Source organism: Leptosomus discolor, chromosome 5 (assembly GCF_034619465.1).
Source record: "Leptosomus discolor isolate bLepDis1 chromosome 5, bLepDis1.hap2, whole genome shotgun sequence".
Classification (NCBI taxonomy): domain Eukaryota; kingdom Metazoa; phylum Chordata; class Aves; order Leptosomiformes; family Leptosomidae; genus Leptosomus; species Leptosomus discolor.
In genome coordinates, this window is record NC_141395.1 from 44,956,398 (window position 1) to 44,976,923 (window position 20,526).

A 20,526-nucleotide genomic window follows, 5' to 3' on the forward strand; every position below is an offset into this window, starting at 1 on the left:
TTACGAACAGGTATGAGGTCAAAAAAACCTTTTCCATAAAGAGTTTTTCTTTCAAAAAAGTTTCTTTTCAACAGAAACATAACTAAAGCAAAATGGACAACATGAGAGTTTACTTTTCCAAGATTCATACCAGTTTTTCAACTTCTGTTCTAGTATTCATGTATGCAAGTACAATGCAATTTATGTGTAGAATGCAGAAGTTAATGTAATTACAACTTACTCATTTTGTACCCAAATCAGAGTTAATCAAACAAGCTAATGTGTGAAAGGCTAGATGAAAGTTGCACCTTATAAAACCAAAGCAGATGTTTTAACTTATAGTTTTAATATAGCAATCAAAGAAAATTCCAAATACTGTACAGTGAAGTGTAGTATAGTACACTATATACTGTTATAATACACTATTGTTACATTACAGATAAAAAAAAAAACAAATATAATTAGTACAGCAATCACAAATAAACCAAACCAAACTGTGCTGGATAACAGCCAGTACTGTGAAGATGGTACAGTTTCTATGCTAATTTATTTTTAATTCAACATGTAAAGCACTTACTGTTTAAAAAGATTTGTTTTCTAAATATATACACTATTTTAATTTTTATTTATACATTTTAAATAGCATTCCCTCCTAAAAGTGCACTCTTTCATTTCTTGGCAATAATCCTCATTAAACATAAAATAATTCTGACAATACCACTCTTGTTTCAACCTTTTATTGCTCAACCGCAGGCATAAGGGCTCAGAGGGAATCCTGCATTCTAAAGATCTTAAGCAACTTCAATTGTAAGAAGCTAAACTGATATCCACAAGCAAAACAAAGAAACCACTCACGGTTGCGGTTTTGCTAACAGAAGGATCAACTTCCTATTACTGCTATTTTGCAAAAGCATGTAGATTCTGCTATTTGAAAGTGGGAGCCAAACAAATGTAGAGATAACAGTGGCATCTTCTTAAATCGTTCATTTTTCATACATTTCGACCAAGCACCGCTCTCCCAGTTGTAAGCACACTATATGAATTTTATTACCTGGCATTTTCAGCACATTGAAAAAGTAGTAAGCAACTCTGCTAACCTCCTGACAGTGACAACAGATTCTGCTTTTTGAAAGATTGTAAATTAAACATTTTGGTCTTGAATGTCTGCCTTCTGTGCAGGGCTGTTAGCACACCACCGTGTGGCATCGTGCCTCTGTGACACTGCTAGACCATTCCGTTGGAGGCGATGTCTAGTTCACATTCTGGGACTATCAGAAGACTAGTAAACTACATGGGATTCACAGAACCAATAATATACATTGCTGTTTTGTGACTATAACAGTGAAGACATCCCAAATATATTTATATGATTTCATTTGAAAAGCTGCTATTTATTTTCCCTCACTGAAATGCAAACAATTCACAGAGAAACAGCAGTATCAAAAAGTCAACCTTATTAAGCAGCCGGCCATTTGAAGTAGTAAAAATCTTGCATTTGCCTGGAAAACTGATCTGTTCCCCTGAGGTTTCCCATATGCTCATCAGTAATCTACTTAATTCTATTTTATTTTATTTTTTGTACTGGACCTGTCTTTTCAGAAATCATCTTTCATTTAGGTTATGCATACTAAGCCATAGAAAAGTTTAGGATTTTCAAATAATTTAAGCCTTCTTTGCCATGAGACACTACGTAGAAGGTGGTTGGCCCCTAGACGATAAAGTAATCAAGGCAGGTACTTAAAACTAATTCAGACCCACAGCCTCTGCCCACAGGCAATTTGACAGCAAGAAGCTGGCGTGTTTGTGAGAAAGGGTCCCTCCTCATGCCATTTGAGAAGTCCTATTGACATGGCTTCACATCCGCAATGAGTCAACATCTTCCCTGCCCTCGTACCCCACCACCACTTTCCTGATTCTAACAGGGAAATCTAACAAGCGCATGGGTGCTTCCAAGAGAGGCACCCAGATTTGCCTCAACTTACATTTGCACCCTCTGCTAGCAATCAAACGAAATATCTGTTCAAACTTACACTTCAGTGTTCTTTATTTCACCTCTCCTGTACAGTTACACATCTCACTGGCACACAGATGAAGTTTAGCTTCAGTTGAGAGTATCAAAAGCCATCTTTCTCAAAAACACTGATAGTTAAATGCATGAGAAAGCTATGTGAAATAAGAACACTGCAAACAAATACACACAATCCTGATTTACACAGAGGAATTCACATCAGCAGATCTTGCGATTTTGACACCATTTTACCATTCCTTTTTGAGACCATTCTGTTTTAGGAACTGCAGAGTTCTGATCTACATGACTTGAGTGGACCCAAGATGACACTAAGGGTGAGTCAAACAGAGCTGTTATCCGAGTCTACTTCTACTTAGATAAGAAGGAAAATGTCAAAGTGCTGCTGAAATGGGAAGTGTGTCAAAACTAAACCTAGTCTTCCTTTTTAGCCTGTAAAAGGCACACAAACTTCTATAGTCTCACTAGAAAGGCATGAAAGAAATAAGCACCTTCCCTTGAAATAAGGATGATGTGCAATAAATATTTCAATTTATTTCAAACTTAAAATTCTCTCATACACACTGCCCATATTTTTATTGGCCGAGGATGACTTCTTTTTCTAAAGAAAAGGTTAAAAATGTTTAAGTGACAGTTACCTTGTTTAAAATGCAAGAGATCCAGGAGATTCTTCCCCCTCAGCCTCTGCTGACTTAAACTCCTTCCCAGAAACATGCCACCACTACATTTTTCTAAACCTCACACTGTGACAAAGTACAAGCCTCTACTCAACATTTTCTATACAGAAGTAGCCTTCAGACAGCTAGACTGATTCATGTGAGACTAAATGTTTTCAGAAGTCATGGCAGGCTTCCAGCTGCTGCGTGTGCATCCTGTTTCTCATCGAATAAGCCCTGCCAGTTAATCAGTGCATCAGCAAGGTCAGTTCTGGTGGGCCAATTCACTTCATACATTCCCAAGCTTCCAAACTGCTAGCTCACAGGTTAGCAATTTGAGATCTTAGATTTTTTTCATTTATTTGTGAAAAGGTGATTCTTATTTTTTACCTAGAAGTAGTGTACTAAATCATAAAATATTTATTCCCTCTACATAAAAAGTAATCCAACAGAGGCATTTTAATTTCCTTTGACAAAATGGGGGCTATTCTTTAAGTGACTTTGTTCAGTTAATTTTTACATACAAAAATAAATCCTCCCTCATGGGACATTTTGTCATACTAATGCTTAGAACTGTTTAAGAGATTAGAAATGTAAAAAGTGAGGAGACTCTTCTGAATACAAACATATACAATACAAACATTTGTGAACTGCTAAAAACCCACATGTGCACAAACACAGCCTTCAATATTTAAATGCTCTTAATTCCTTTGAAGCTGTATTAACATCTTTCATCGATTCAATGTTATTTTACCATTAGAGGAAGCAACAATAGTGCATTTAAATATGACTATGAAGATAGGAAGCAAAGTGCAGTATCAGATACACATTCCATCCTCAGGGATGCGCAAGCACAATGGCTGCTTCTTAGAAACTAGCACTGCAGGTCTGATGAAGATGAACATACTACTTAAGTGGATACCAGCATCCTGTTTCTCATCAAATAAGCCCTGCCAGTTAATCAGTGCATCAGCAAGGTCAGTTCTGGTGGGCCAATTTACTTCATACATTCCCAAGCTGATGGGATACCATCTCACTGATGCAGGGAAGTCTGCATCACAAATTGAAGTGAGGCTAATAGAGGTGGGCAGTCTTTACAGACACTGAAACAGCATGTATTCCTTGTTTCCATGGAGTAAATAGTGAGCTTCCAAAAGCTCAATTATCACTGAACACTTTAGGATAATGTATGTTAGAGAGTCATTTCCTTCCAATAAAATGTTAATTTGCTCTGAAGAGGACAGCTGTTACTTAATTTTTGCCATTACTAACCAATGCTAGTAATCAAAGTCTTCTAAAAGAAACGGATTTGCCATTGAATATTCCTTGTTTCTTGCAATTGCCAACTTCTCTCCTGTAGTTGCATTAAAGTTGCACAACATTTGATCAGCTACGTATTTGGGAGGAAATAAAAACATGCTATCACTTACTAACAGAGCACCAAAATGGTTGTTGGCTCAGCCAGCCACGTATAACCACACCACACTGACTTTATCTTCATCATACACTTTTCTCTAACTGGCTTAAACTGATCATATGCAGAAATTAGAGAGTTTACTAAAGTCACACTTATTCCAAGACTTCTGACGAGCATATACAGCTGTATGAATGAAAAAGTTTTTAAATTGGAGGGAGTGTCGGCACAATGTAATTAAAGTACCATATATGCTACATTATCAAGTTTAGCAGAAGTTTAGTTTCATTTGCTTTTTGAAATGTATGTGTAATTCATGCTTATAGTGTATTTTTGAGTGGAATTAAGTACCTGGGACAGGATTAACTTTGTCACATTTCTAGTTTTGCCTGTTCTAGTCTTTCCAGTAACCTTAAACTAGCATTGTAAGAACCTTGCATGGGCTTAAATTTTAAGACTTTTAAGGAATTAAATATTACAAAGAATTTTCATCAAGAACCCACATTTACAGCAGATATTCATCTCTGTGCATTTCCTAATAACTAATTTACAGGTAACAGAGCCAGCCTGGGCAGCAGTATGGGAATATTGAAAGCTATTGCCAATCACACGCTTATCATGCACTGAATATGATGATATAGTCTTTGACATACATATAAGATTTAATAACTAATCACTTTGTGTGGCCCAGCCAATAAACATTACACTTCACCTGTAATTTCTTCTACCCTTATTAGATTTTAAGCTATCAAGAGTGATCCATTGGCTCAGTTGCATTAGTGATTCCTGCATCTTGACTATCCATCTCCTCAAGCTCCTCAACAGAATTTCCCTTTTGTGCTTTAGACCTTGCAGGGAATGTTGTTCCCACAGAATTCACCATGTTATTATCAGCTGATTCAGTATTCAAGCGTTCAGTACCACCTGGCGTGGAAAACGATTCAGGTAAGCCAGCCTGAAAGCTCCCAGTTTTAGCAGTTGAACTCACTGCCTCTACTTTTCTTTGAGATAGATCAACCGACGCTGACTGCTCTGTATTCTGATCCCGCAAATGTCTATCCATTGAAGCCTGAATAGAAGATACCATTTCCTGCAACTTTTTTCTTTGTGCCTCAATCAAAGTGGGGTCAAGCTGCCTGCTGTCTCTCATTGTCACAACTCCCGGAGCAATTCGGATAAGCTCACTGTTACCAGAAGCAGCTGTGAATACAGAAGGCTCAATTTTGGCAGAAGGACTGAAGTCCGTTTCTGTGCCAGGCTTTCTTAAAAGTGGTGTTTCCCTGGCTCTTTGATCATGTTGTTGACTACTAGATGCAGTTCCTAGGGAATGGCCCTTCCCTTGAAAGGCAGTTATGTTATGTAGTTGTTCAGATTTCTTTTTCACTACTCCACCACTACCCAGCTTCAGCATTCCGTGTGAAGGACTTGCTTCCCTGCTTCTTGAAGTAGCTTCTGCTCGCACTTGACTTAAGGCCTCTTTAACCAACTCTTCAACGTCAGGACCAATAGGAAAGTGCCCAGCAGCATCCACACACAGCTCTAATCTGTCTTCTGCTGCATTGTACACAAAGTTTTTACCAGGAAGATGTGGAAAAGTACAGTGCTTGCCATCAGCCAAACCTATAAAGATAGAAAAAGTTGCTCAAACTTTGCTAACATATTTTAAGGCATGCTCTGGATACACAGTAATTATTGTACTTAAACTTATTGCATCAAGTATGTAAAAACGAATGCATTGAAACTTACTGTGGAGAAAAACAATTTAGGCTTGTATGCCATATGACAGCAATCACAGTATACCCCTAAGCTGCTGCTGCCCTCTATGGTGATTCTAATAAAGAGATAGGACTGTAGTATTACTAGATAAAATAACCACCTTGCTGGGACTTGCAGTTCTAATAAGACAGAAGTTAAAGAAATAGTATATACTTGCAGTAACAGAAAGCAAGACAAACCCCATCACTACCACCACTAACCCCTGCCTCAAAACCACACAAAACCCAACAATCCACCCACCCCAGAAAACTGCCAGAGAGCACATTTCAAATCACTGTCTATCTGGAGAAGTGCTATTTAAGACCACTTCCATACTAGCTAGAATTGTAGTAGGATTTCAGGATACTGATTTCAGGATTTTCAGTACAACTGCTGCTAAGCCTGAGCAATTTCAAATTTGCTATTTGTCATCTTCTCAGAGAGGAAGTGTTGCTATATCAACAAAAGCATTTCAAGCTTACTACTTTTAGTAGTCTTTAAGATTATAGCTATTAACCGTTACAAAGCAAACATGAGGCATTATATTTTTGGTCTGCTGTTTGTTTCATTGTCCCACTTACAATTTGACTGATCTGCTAAAATTGAGAGTTCACCAGACAAATCTAATTTCTGAAGCTGCTCTTGTATCAAAAGTGGGCAACATTTGGTTTTCCAGTTTATCATCATAAAATACAAAATAACTCTTTCAACTGTCCCATATAGGCTGTGGTAAAAGCTGTAGAGTATCACTTTAGTGACGATGGCTTTCTGTGAGTTAAAAGCTACCTGCAGATGAAAACTTGGCTGCAACAATCCTCTTCAGTTCTATCAGCTATGCAAGGAGAGCTACAGTAACACCAACATTTTTTAAAAAGTGCCAGGAATAGGTAAATTAATGGGATTTTTCCTCATATTCTCTTACATTTCTTGAAGAAAAACACCAGAAATTATCAGAAGGGAAAAAAACCACAACAAGGAAACCCTACTTCTGTGTTATCAGATACAGTGCAGTCAAAACAAGTATTCTGAGCATCAGTGAAAAAGGTCACTCAATCTGAAATGTTATTAAACTGGTTTTATACTGATGAACCAACTGAACAATCTCACTCATCCTCTGCAGGTTCTGATTCACACACTTTTACGGTTGTAGAGAATCTACAGATGAGGTTTTATTTCAAGAATTTCAGACACATAGCTCCTTTCTTTACATATCCATGAGAACCAATAACCAAACAGCCAAACACACACAGAACAAAATTTAACCCCAAACACCTACCCGCCTAACTTAGCCCAAAGAACGTAGTTTAACTACATGATTTACCAGCTCAATCTTCACTTGCAAAAGACTGAGAGCTGTAACACCTTCTATGATAGATCAAAATGCCTCTGAATCTCTGCAATCCTGAAATCTCAAAATAAGATCTTAAATAAAATCTACTAAATGAAATTTCAATTGAGTAATGGTACCAATTGATAGAAAGCTTTGTTTCAAATGTCCAGTATAATCGTTGCATTGTTACATTAACTAAAATATTACAAATAGGTAAGGAGTTTCTTTAAGCAAAAAAAAATATTTATTGTTGCACACGTAATTGTTTAATGTGGAAATTTTGTAGTTCATAAAATGTTAAAATCACACAAGTATGTTAATGCTGAAATAGTAATTCTACCTACCAAGGTAATATAAAGTACCTGCACACACAGAAACGCAGTAATGTTCAAATACAGAATATTATCTCCCACAGCCTTAGTTCTTACATTGTCAGTTGGCAAAAATAACTTAATTCAGGCATTTTCTGTGAGTTAATGCCCAGCTGGGTTAAAATCCCTTACATTCATTTCAAGTTCTCAACTCTGGCTACTCATTGATCGGTCCAAAATGTCCTTTCCATCAGGCACTGTTTAAGCTAATTCACTTGCCACAAACAGTACACCAGTCTTTACTGTACAAGCATACTACAAGAAAGAAAACTAAAAGGGAACAGATCTGCTATAAGACACTTGCATGCTAATTCAATTACCCAGTCTAATAATTCAGTGAGAGGTAGTGGGCACTGAGTATACCACGCATTTTAATTGCTGCAAACAGAACAGAAATTATGTGGTAAAATACCTGTTTCCAGAAATAATCAAGATTAAGTTAAGGTTGATAAAACTGCCTAGAAAAAAAAATCAAACAGTAAGAAAGCAGCAAAGGAGTCAGTATTATAGATGAAACCACAAGAGCTAAACTATGAATGCAAAGAGTTCAGTAAGAAAAAGTTTAAATGAGAGAAAATAACTGAATATTCTCTAAAGAAACAGATGTTATCCTTTGTAGATAGTATTTGTAAAGCCATCTAAAAAAATCAAATATACTCTAACTGCTTACTTGGTTATTCTGAATATAGTCCAAGATGTGACATTTAGCAACACAAGAAAGGGATGGATAGCTTTGCTTTTGAACAATCTTAGGAATTTAATCAATCATTTAAATTTAAAACATGCAGTACCCCTGTATAAAATATCTACTAAAAAGCACACTAGAAAGATGAATTGCTTATCCAGTGTTTTAAAATATAACAGGAATAGGTCCTATGATCTTCTCTTTGCTTGATCTTTCCAGGGGGTGCAGGGAATCAATTAGCTTATTGAAGTTGTCTGTACAATTCAGGACGTTTAAATGGAGATGTATGGTTGTAGAGAAAATTTCAGGAAAGAAGATATTTAAGTTGAATAGACTGGTCTTAGCAGATTCCCTAGTCTTAGGCTTTCTGAGGGAACATAAGGAGGTCTACAATATCATGAAAATTAAAACGTACTATGATAATAAAATAAAAATATATCTGTGCTTACAAGTGACTCAATACCAATTCACAATTTTAAAGATTTGAAAGGAAGGGAGGGATAAAAACAAAACCAAAAACACACCTGTGGTTTTCTTCATTATGCTATAGAATACTCCACCCTGCTGAAACAATTGAGGAAGCCCCTTTGCGTAAGACCAAACATCTTCTCCTGTTAAAAAAAACAAAAACAAAACAAAACAAACAAACAAAAAATTAAAAAAAACAAACACAATCATTAGAATTAAACAGTCACATTTTAACATTATAGACAATGGCTGAAAACAACTCCTTGAATTAAAAGCTGAATCGTAACTCTCTTCTATGCAATTAAGAATTTGATTATTTATTGCAAATTTACAGAACAGGAGCCCAGGACATTGAGAAACTTTGAGGAAAACATACCACCATCTGCAGTCAAATATCCTACATGTTCTAGTACAAAGGTTCCCAAATTTTATTTGATCCAAGCTGCAGCTCCTGGTTCTTTGCCAGGCCCTACATGAGTCTCCATTCCCCTTCTACCCATGCTTTCAACATAAAACTCGGAAATGACTAACACCCTTCCAAAATTCAAGCACATACCCATGCACATCAAAACCTCAGTGCTATATGCCTACACCTTCTCAAAAATCAGACCTCAATTTCACAGCTGCCATACAGCACTTTATATTGTAGCTGAGACACAAATGCAGCTGCATAGAAGCTGTGTCTCTACCTTACTCTTCTGGAGGGTTAGAAACAAAATACCAACTGTGAGGCCTCAGCAAGCTCTAGGCAGTCCTGTTAACTGGTATTTTTCGAAGATGCCAAAACCAGCATTGAAATGTGAAAACTTCAAATGCCACTGAGAGAGAAAAGAAAAACAAACCAAAAACCTAGTCTACATAAGGAAAGAAGTATAAAGAATAGAAAAATTCGGTTACAATGACAGAACATCAGTGACCTAACAGCACCTGCAAAATCAGTTCAGATCTGCATTTTTACCCTTTTCCTCATTTTGCTAACCACTTACCTGCTCCAGAGAAGTAACGTATGATGCAGCTGTCAAAGCAGTGCAAACAAAAAGTACTAATAAATTCCATTCTCCTGATGCAGAAACAATTAGTGCACATATACATTTTCAAAACAAAATGCTTTTCCCACTTTATATCAAACATTCAGGGAACATACTGAGATACTTTAAATAGAAATTGCACCCTTCTTTAGGCATTAAAATCTCAATAACCATGTCTCAACTTTCTACTGAAATTGGAGAATCTAAACCATCAACTGAAGTTAACTGGATGTGCTTACTACTTACAATAGAGATAGTTCGAATGTGTGAAGCTGTAAAATGTTACCCACCAATGTTTCTTTCGGGCTGTTAAGAGCAAAATAAAAAGTTATTTTTAATAGCTTCCACATACTGAAAATAGGGCACATCTAAATCCCTCCTTGCATTTCTTTACTGCATATCCCACAAGGTAACCACGGCTACTCTCCTACCCCACCTGCCTCAGGTAAGAAAATGTTTCACCCTCGTGACAGTGGCGTAGTGTTACATAACATTTTGAAACCCTTCAAGCCACTCTCTTCTCTCCTTTTCCTCAACAGGCACGGGACTCCCTACGCTCCCCTGCTCATCTGTCCCCCACCAGAAGGATTCTCTCACTCACCTCCCCATTTCAGGTGCCATTCAAGTCCCCATTCTCTACAAAAAGGTACAGTGTATCTTCACCATGTTTTGTCTTTAGACATTTTAAAGACAGGAGACCTACATAATCTGATTCAGTTTCAATTCATTCCCTTGAACCATATATGCTCTGGTTCATTGCATTCATTTGCATATCAAGCTCATAGATTTGCCCTTCACTTCCTACCAAGAACATCCAAGTAAATCCAGCTACTCATCTTTCTTATTTTCCATGATCTACTGAAGAAGCAGGTCTTGTCTTTTGACTTTATCCTGATAACTCCTATCTACGACTTGCTAGTAATTTGCAGCTCCTCTCCAGCTCTCACTGACCCGCTAAAAAAAAATACAATTTTAAAAGAGCATTTTCTTTTCCTCCCCACTATCGCCACCGCTTTTCCTCTTCTTCAAATAGCTGCATGGAGGGAGGATAATTAGAGCTGGTATCACTCACTCTCACATTTTTGCTATTTCAAAAGGTGTTCACTGCTACCCTGCATCCCTATTCTCATTTACATTTTGAAATCCACATCCCTATACACAGCAGCTCCAGAGCATCACTGCTGTGGCTCTTCATTTTCCCCCAAGCAGCAGCAAGCTGAAGTCCTCCTGATGGTTTAACTACTGCCCACAGGAACCAAAATAACCACTGCACTGGTAAGCAACAGAATACAGTCGTTGCTCTGCCAAAGCCTGGGGAGGTCACTGCCCACAGGCACATGGTGCCTGACTCCATACTAAGGGCTCCCAACTGCTGCAGCTAGCAATCCATGCTTATTTCAAGGGCTCCCTTCGCTGCCACGAGACAACCACCAGGCTTTTAGAAGCAGCACAATTTTACACGAGTGGCATTCTCCAAGCAAAGATTCCCTATCTGCTCTGGACATGATTTTTCAAGCCTTGCACATGAGAAGCATCGCTGTTTAGACAGCCTTTTATGCAACACTAACAAGGACTACACACAGAAAAGTATGGAGAGCAGGGCTCACAAAACAAAAGCATCCACCACGGAAAGAAACACAATCTAACGGTTCTGTTTTGATAAAGAGATCTCCCATTAGAACACCAAAAACCCCACAATTACAACTGGACTTTCCCAGATCAGAGGAACTAGTGTGCAATTCAACTGAACTACTTTTGAGGTTTGCACATGTTTGTTGCTAGCTGGGTTCCACTGTTTGTTTTGATTTTGTTTACCATAGCAGTAAGATGTTTATAGGTCACAAATTAATTTGGGTGATCATTTAGTTAGACTAAAAACTCTCCCAAGACACTACATTTATCAAAGAGATTACGTTCTCCACACTGTTCCCGCTCCAGTACACACTCCCTCAGACCAGACCACAGCCCCAAAACATTAAGTGATGCCAACAAACAAAGACTATCCTACCCAGAAGCATGCCTCATCTGCTGCAGAAAAAGAGCAAAGTGCATGCTCACCTACACCAGTGGAAGCCCGAGACCAGCACTTCACGCAGAAGAGAGGACATACAGTTCAAAACAAATGAAAAGCTCAGTTGATGAACATAGGTTACAGGGAAACACAGCTGGATTAAAAACAAGCTGTTTAATTCCAAGCAAATCCTGGTATCAATTAATACATCTAATTTAAACCTGGCTATTTTGGTTTCTCATGCACTGACAAATTCATCAATGCAAACCAAACCAATCAAAATAAATTCATACTGGGCTTGCACATATCCAGAGTGTTTCTGCATGAGTGTAATTAAATCTGTTTAAAAATATAATGTTTTAAATATGTTAATACAAAATTACAATTCCTTCAGTCATTTCGCTATAGAATTCTATATTGAGCTAAACAAGAAAAAAAAAAAAAAGGGAGAAAGCTTTACAGAAAGCCATGCATATGTTAAGTGGTCCAGAAATTACAGTATCTAATTTCCCAAGGCTTTTTTTTAAAAAAAAATATATACAGAAAAATTAAAGAACATGGCCTAAAATTTTACTAAGTTAACTACTTGAGACCAGAAGTAACTGGTAATGGTTCTAGTAACTGGTTATTTCTAGTAAACTGAAATACAAAAGAAGCATCAAGTCAGTACAAAAGAAAAGCTTTTAAGCATCCAGAACGAACAGTTACAGGTGTTTGAAGACACACTTTCACTATGGGCACTGGGGGGGGGGAAGAAAATTGTGCCTGGCCCAGCAAGCTATCTCTCCTCCACACATTCTAATCTGACTGTATTACATGAATGTTTTTAACAAAACAAAGTTGCAGCAAGAGCATGCAGGATCCGCTGAGTCTCAGAACGCTGCAGCACTGTGTTTTAGTGATACAGAAATGCCATTGAGAAACACTGAGGCTTCTCGACCCAAAAAGGCTGAATATACCACCTTAGGGAACTGCCACCCCAGCACTCTTCAGAAAGTGCAAGGGCTTAGGAAGCTTCTTACAGTTTGTTTCCCCACTAAAAAAAAAAAAAAAAAAAAAAAAAAAAAAAATTCACAATTGTAAATAGTCAACTGTGTAGGGTTTTTTTAAAAGGAAAATGAAGCTGTGATTAGAAAAGTGATCATATAAAAACAGCACCTTATTCAGTAGCTGCATAAGTTATTATAACTGCTTGGTTTATCATTTGCTGCCACTTTTACTGCCATCAGTAATGCAAAATGGATGCAGCCATAGAAGGAGGAGGTAAATTCTATTCTAACCTGTGCTTCGAAAGCAGAATCTAACAGCAGTGATAGTCAAAGACAAAAATTGGTTCTTGAATACAAGATCAGCTCACAGTTTATGGACAAATACCCGTAAGAAAACGACACACCTTAATGCTGAAGTAACCAAGATACTTTAAAAACACATCGGAGTTTTTTGTAGGCCAATAACTACACTTTCAGCAGTACTTCCTGAAAAGACGAAAGCACTCTTTTAAGCTTCATCTCAAAGTTAGGCAGCTTTTAAACCTAACCTTTTCCTGCACTTTGGAACTGCACTGTAAATGTCAGTGTGACGAGGTGGCTAATGAATCAGCATGTTCTCTTGCCAGAGACACAGGGAGTTAAACAATCAGGCTTGGGAAAGAATCAAAGTTCTGCTCTATGAACTTCTGACATACCACTCTGTGATTACGTAATTGTTTCGTTTCTAAAACATCACATGCTTTAGCCACACCAAATTCCGCCAGCAAAAGAGAAGGCTCCCACAAAAAGACCTGTAAACATTACTGTTCAACTGGTTCACAGAGCTAAACACACGATAATCACTGTTCTACTTCCTGCCAGCAAGCAGCAAGAACTGTAAAGCCTGATGAAGAAAGTACACAAATGGAAGTCCAAGTCTCCCAAGTCCAAATATGAACATAAAAACCACAGGAACCTGAGAGAAGTCCTTTTGTCTTGAACTATTAACAGTCAGTCATATTTACATGACTGACAATTTATAAGCACAGTTTTGCAACCTATGTCCACCTTTGGGATTCAATATATTCTTTCTGTTTGTCCTCTGCTTACTGAAATTCTTACTGAATTTATTATTATTATGAAAAGTATTCTGAAATACTACTTTTCACGGCTCTTTAATAAGATCAGGTCTTCACTTAAAATTAGCAGATTAGCTAAGGAGACAATGTTGCGTCGATTTGCTCAGAACAACCCAACTCCCTGTGGGAAGAAATGCCGGGACTTCATCCAACTACAAAGGTGAGAATTTGGTCCTCAAACTTCCATTGAGCAGACACTCAGCGTTCCCTTGTCACCTCTGCTCTGAATTTGTTTCCTGAAACCTGAGGGAGTTGTAGGGAAAACAAAGAGAGCATGGAGCTCACACACATACACATCAGATGCGTCCTAATGAGAGGCAGGATAAACACAGAGAGATAGCAGAGGCAACGCAACAACTTCTAAACAGCCATTTTTAAAAGAGGACTTTATAGCAAAGAAAGGGTAAGTATCTCGCACACACTTTTTAAAAAGTCACAACACTCAACAAATCACTGACAGCATGTTAAATGCGCTTCTAACAGAGGAATAAAGGAACTAACCTTCTCCATGGTTACAAAAAAGAAAAAAAAAACTTATGTACGTAACTACAGTTCGTAAAATGTTATCTTCTACTTAAAAATACAATTTTAAAGTATAATTTGAAGTCAGCCTTACCCATTAGTGTTGCTAGAAGACAGAGAGAATACATCTCCTTATCAACTTGCTCTTGCAGTTCCTTTGATGAGATTTTACTAGTCACAGCAATGTCTTCATGCTTCACGGCATGAGCCGAGTGTGCCGAAGCAGACTGTCGGCCTTCCTCCTTACCTTTCAGGATTTCTATCGCAATTCTGTCACCATGCTGCAAAGGAACAGGTTCGTTTTCCATGCCTTCTTTAGGAGGCAGAAGCTCTTTAGGAGGAAAGCCATAGCGAATACACTGCAAATACGGAGGAATATTAAATTCTCTCGCTATGCTTTCCTGTAGTTCCAAGAAGGTAGTAGTGCACTTTAGGGTAAGCATTGACTGCCTCCCATCATTCGTGGTTATTCGGATTTTCTTTTCTTTTGTAGATGTTGGAGAATACGGGGTCTTTGTTGGTGTAGCAGGTGCAGATGATGGTCCCTCACGAACAGCCCCAGAAGAAGCAGTCCTAGGTTGCCCTTTATGCTCTTGTTTCAGTTTTTCACTTTTCCGTTTCTGCATCACAGAAGCCTGGTCTGCAATGTTCTGCTGAATAGTTCTTTCAGCTTTGCTCATATTCAACTCCTCCTTGTGCAAAGTTTTTGTCTTCTGTCCAGTCAAAATAATTTTGGTTGGAAGTTGCGACTCCAACTCTTGTCCTTGCTGTACATCATCAGCTCTTTGGGCATGAGCACCATCAATATTTACAGGGGTATAATCATCAGGGTTCTTTTTGGCAGTTTGATGCAGTATTGTGTTGACAACTTTCTGAACAAGAATCTCACTACCAAATTCACCAGGGAAGTGCTTAGTAACAAGTTTTATGGCAACATCATACACATTGCTGTTCAGAGATGCATCACTTTCATACTGGAACCAGTAGACTGTCTCTCTCACCACTCTTCCACCCCACTCTAGAGTAATAGGAAAAGCTTCAGGGAGATTATCGTATTCTTTACCTTCCCAGTAGTGCTTGAATCCACAGCCACATTTGCCACCTGTAGACCTAGTATTAGTTCTGTCTCCATCCAAATACGAAACAGATCCATCTTCTCTGACGCGACGCACTAAGTTACCATGACACCAGTTACACGCAGTCAAACTACTCAGGCTATAGTCTGGTACCAGCACATCCTTTGCGGGGTTGTAAGAACACACCAAACTGTTCAGGGGAAAACTGTAATTTTTGTCAGGCCTTAGTTGGCCATGGGTACTTTTTGCCAGGTTATAGAGTTTCCCCCCAGGAGCCAGCCACTCCGGAGGAACATGATGCTCTGAAAGGGCCCCGCAGATGAGGCACCTGTGAAGGCGGTTGTCCATCACTGCTTTTTTGGCAGCCGCAGTGACTTCTTCAGGCTGGACACCTATTACACCAGTCCTCCTGTAGAAATACTGATGTACATCAGCTACAAGACTGGGGTGGATACCGTGTTTACTCACGAAAACCTCCTCCATTGCAGCAACAAGCCTCATCAAGTACTTATCTTGCAAACTTCTGTCTCCTCCAATAACACAACCACCATCCTCCTCTAACTTTATGTACTTTTTGATAAGATCTTGAGGAACTCCCCAGGCTTTAGGAAGTAGCTTCCTAGGCAGTTTAGGTAAAGCAGCACCTTTTATTCCAACTAGAGGAATGTAATGGTTACGTCCTGAGCTACTCCACGCAATGCAGATGGGCTTGTTCAACATGCCATCTTTTCCCATGCATTTTTCTAGTGGTATCAGGCCAGGGAGGAACGTCGCTGAGTAATCTCCAGAGCTTCGCATGCCACTCAAGGAGTCTAAGAGGATGATGGGGCGGTGAAGCACGTTGGCCAGACCGAAGATGTGGATATTCCTAAGGCCCATTGGCACACCTTCTGGAGGAATAAACAAAGGGTCACATTCATTGATAATGTCCTCCCACTCCGCTGCATCAATAAAGTCATGGAAAAGCGCCTTGTAGTGATTTAGATTCTCCTCAAAATGCTTCTTTAGATTCTCTCGGAGAGCATGCCAGAACAGTTCCCTGCCAACAAGTGCCCGTGAGACTGCGTGCACGAGGCAGTGGCCATCTCCATCCACATGGACAGGAATGAGGCACTCCTGACTGTTGTTGGCCTTCTTGATATCTTCCAGGGTGTCATGTAAGTAGATGAGGCTGCCGGAGCGGTCCTTTCCATAACCAATGGTTTCAACGTGCTCCGGCTCAATAAGGAAGGCACGGTCACCCAACAGGGAGCAGTCAAAGATGTCTCCCTGGTTCATCTCTGTGAGCAGCTTGGCTTTGCCAGTTTGCTTATCCATACCGTAGCGGGCCAGGATAGGGGCCAGGAGCTTGCAGTGGTAGTTGGAAAGGCCCATGACTTTGACGAGCTCGGTGCTCCTGCGGGGCGGGCCGGCACCGCTGACGCCCAGCAGCGCGTTTCGCAGCAGGCTGTGCAGCACCAGGTCGGGGTCCGTCACCTCCTCCACGGCCAGCAGCTGCCGCTGCTCGTGGCGCTGCCCGCAGTCCGTGCACTCGATGCTGCCGCTGCTCTGCGGCCCGTGGGCCGGGAAGAAAAGCCGCGCCTGGCATTTGGGGTCGGGGCAGGTGCCCGAGAAGATGCGCCGGTCCCGTTTCTTGGAGGCGGCCGTAGGCGGCGGCTGCGGCTGCTGCTGAGGAGGCGGCGGTGGCGGCTGCTGCTGAGGCTGGGACATCGTTCTGCTCCGGCCGGGCTTCACCCCCACCCGCGCTTCTCCGCCCTCACAGGCTCATCCCCTCCGCCCCGGCTAACGACCGGCGCCGGACAGACGCCGCCGCCACCGATGCCGTCCGCCAACCGCCCATCCACTGAGCGCCCTCCCGCTGCTGCCGCCGCCGCCACTTCTCGCCCCCACCCAGCCTATACCCCCTCGGCAAACGCGGAAGCCGCCGGCGCCACCGCTTACTGCCTCTTCGCCGCTGCCCGCAACGCAACGGCTGCTCGCACTTCCACGCTGACGGCGCAGGCGCGGCGCCGCGGGGGCACTCGGGAGCGGTAGTCTCCCCGCCGCCAAGACCCGGGGAGGGGCAGGGAGCTGGGGCGCGCGGGGACTACAGAGGCCGCCGTACCGTGAGGCAGGGGCGGGAGGGGGCGGGGTGAGGACGGACGGCCGCCCCTCCCCGCGGGGCTTCTGGGAAGCGTAGTCTTGTCTCGGGTGGGCGCGGGGACGCGGGGGGTGAAAAACCGGAGGAACGCTGCGAAGGCGCTCGGCAGGGGCTTGTCGCGCTTCCTGCCTCAGGGCATAGCGGGAGGGCTGTGGGTTGTGTTTAAGGTGGGACCCTCACATAGACACTCTTTTTCTGTCCGTCCCCGCCGCCTGCTTGCCCCCCCAGCATGAACACTGCAGCAAGGCTCCCTCCCACGTCACCTGTCCCTCTTGGCAGGCACCCGGGGGAGAAGGCTGCTCAGGCTGGCTGAAGCCAAGGGGCTCAGTGCCACCTCCGGGCCTTGTCCCCTGGCTTTGGCGCCCAATTCCTCGTAGCGCTGCCTGGCCCAGCTCCAACAGGTTGCCGTCGACAAGGGGCTAACAGAAAGGGCCACGGCATGTGGCGAGGGCCCAGCATGGCCACCGGGCCCGAGCCTGCACTTCACCACTGCTGCGCAGGTCTTGAGTACCTGGGGGTGAGCCCCGAGGGCTTCCCTGGGTATGGAGGTTTCCAAACAGCACCACAAGCAGCCCATCCTCCCAGGCAGGACTCCCCTGCAGACATGGCCATGCGGGCTCTGGCCTCGGAACAGCTGCCCACGTAAGCCACCATCGGCAGGCCTGGCTGACATGGGGTTGGTGTCCGTGGCAGCGCTGTGTCTGCTCTTTGAGCTCTCTGGGCTTTCTGGAGCTCGGTACACCCTTGGTGGAGTTTCGCTTCCCAAGCAGCTATGGCAGGCCGCTTCTTCAGGACGAAAGCTATCTAAACGGAGGCGTTCCCCAGCTGCCAGCTGTTGATAGCAGCGCCAGAAGACACAAGGAGACCCGAGAGCAAGCTGTTAACACAAGTGATCCCTCCTGTTGATGCTACCTAAAGAGATAATGAGGGAAGGGAGCTGGCGCTTACGTTATCTCCAGTGGCCATCTGAAATGATACTTAACAAAAATGGAAGGGAATAATGTTCACAACTTCCAATCTAATTACAGTAGGCTGGCAGCATATTCACGCGGAGAGCTCAAGGAGGGTTACTGTCAGTGCACAAGTGGTTTTTTAAGTTCTCTGGAAGCCATTCCAGATACTTACCTTTTAATAAAGGAAAAAGAAAGCTGAACTTCTGAAGGACAAGGTAGCACCCCACTGGGTATTACCAAGTACGAGAGTGACCCAGCCCTACAAATACAGCTTCCTCCCTTCTCTGTCATCCCAGTTCCACCAAACAAACACCTGGTGTTTACATCCCAAGGCCTTATCTATTCTATAGTCACCCAAACAATTTTAAATTAGAATAAAAATTATAGAGAACATATTGTGCTTGTACTCTCCAATACAAATAGCACGTTTAATTTTCATTAATCCATGAAAAGTAATTTAATAAATCCTGACATTTAAATTATAAAGATTCAGACAATTAATGCATACAGAAAAATTCCGTGTGTGTGCTTTATCACAGGCTTAGGAGAAAAATGGCCCCAGGCCTGGCACTGTGACAGACTGAGCACTGCCACCTTCCAGTGACGGCAGCAGAGCTGTGCATGCTCATTCCCTCTTGGTTGCACTAATTTGTCAAGCAGAGAAAATATATATGTGTGTGTAAATGTATGTATTCCACAGCATAATCTTTTATCTGATCTTTCAAAATCTGGGACAGGTTTGAGAGAGGAAAAGGTAAAAATTATGGGACAGGTTTTAATTCTTGCCTGCTAGTAATTCTTTTTTTATGTATATGACAGTAAGGTAGCAGCATCACCAGCTCCATAATCCTCCTGCCAATGTGCCTTGTACTAGGGGATAAATTAGCAGTCTATGCCCATTCATTCCTTAGTTGTCCCTTCATAAGCAGCGGGAACGCAATAAAAATGCAAATAGGGCAGCCTCTGTCCTCTGTGAAACTGTGTGGCAGCAACTGAGAATGGGCACCATTCAGGGCATCAGATGGTGACAATCCTGTGCTAATGCGGCCTGTGTTTTGAAGGAATGTCAAAGAATTTTTCTGTAACATCACCAGCCTCTGGAGCAATCCATTTCTTTGCATGTGGGAAATAAACATTTCTGTCACTGTTTGATAGTACTTTGTAGTAAATAATAGGTAGCATCCTGGTGAAATACTTAACTTTTACTGTCAAAGCTGACAGACATTTTCATGTTTTGTTTACTTCTCTATCCAGGTTTTTTTATGAAAGCACTTGATAAACTATGTAAAGTCAAAAGCATTTCTCCTTCCTATTCCCTACATTAATTTCACTGATAAGTGATATCCAATAGAGGAATCTATTTTTTATGGTGACTTGACCCTAATTAACATCACTGTTTTCGATGAATTTGTAAGCATTCCAGCTATACGCAGACTTATCATCATGACTGATTGCCCAAGCAACTTCTGCAACAATAAACTTTCATTACAGAATCTTTGATAAAAATCACAATTCTCTGGCAAGCTAATAATTTATGCAAATCAAATGCTTATTTATTTACAAGCTTTATACACTGTATCTGGCAAACAGGATAAGGAAGTTCTGTGTTACATCACTGAATACAGGTCATGCAATTTAAATAAACGTTTAAGCAGCCTTAAAGGAAAATTCAGAAAATACAGTGTCTGCCTCGTTAGTAGGTACCCTGCAGAAGCATAGCCATGAGTCCTACCAGAGATCATGGCAACAACCGTGGTATTTTCACAGGCAATGTGAACAGCAGCATCACAGTCAGGAAAGTATAATTACTTTCAAACCTACCACATATTTGAAGTTCACACTGATTACAAAGTTAAATCTATTTCTAATGGGTCAGAAGAGTGATTAATTGTCAGCAACAGGATATATCTGAACCCATGCTACTTTGCTGATGAGAACCGAACACTGCCAGGCAAAATACCAGGCCTGCATTTCAGGCCCAGGATGCAAGACCTAAATTTAAAGT

General features: G+C 41.3%; 1 protein-coding gene across 1 annotated transcript; it reads right to left on the minus strand.

The window, feature by feature from the left end:
* Positions 1-306: 306 nt before the first annotated feature.
* On the minus strand, positions 307-17,138 carry VCPIP1 (valosin containing protein interacting protein 1). The gene is made up of 3 exons (XM_009948849.2): positions 14,447-17,138; positions 8,741-8,827; positions 307-5,695 (listed from the first exon to the last, which is right to left on the minus strand). The coding sequence occupies exons 1-3, from the start codon at positions 17,136-17,138 to the stop codon at positions 4,824-4,826; spliced, it is 3,651 nt and encodes a 1,216-aa protein (XP_009947151.2). The 3' UTR covers positions 307-4,823.
* Positions 17,139-20,526: the final 3,388 nt, after the last annotated feature.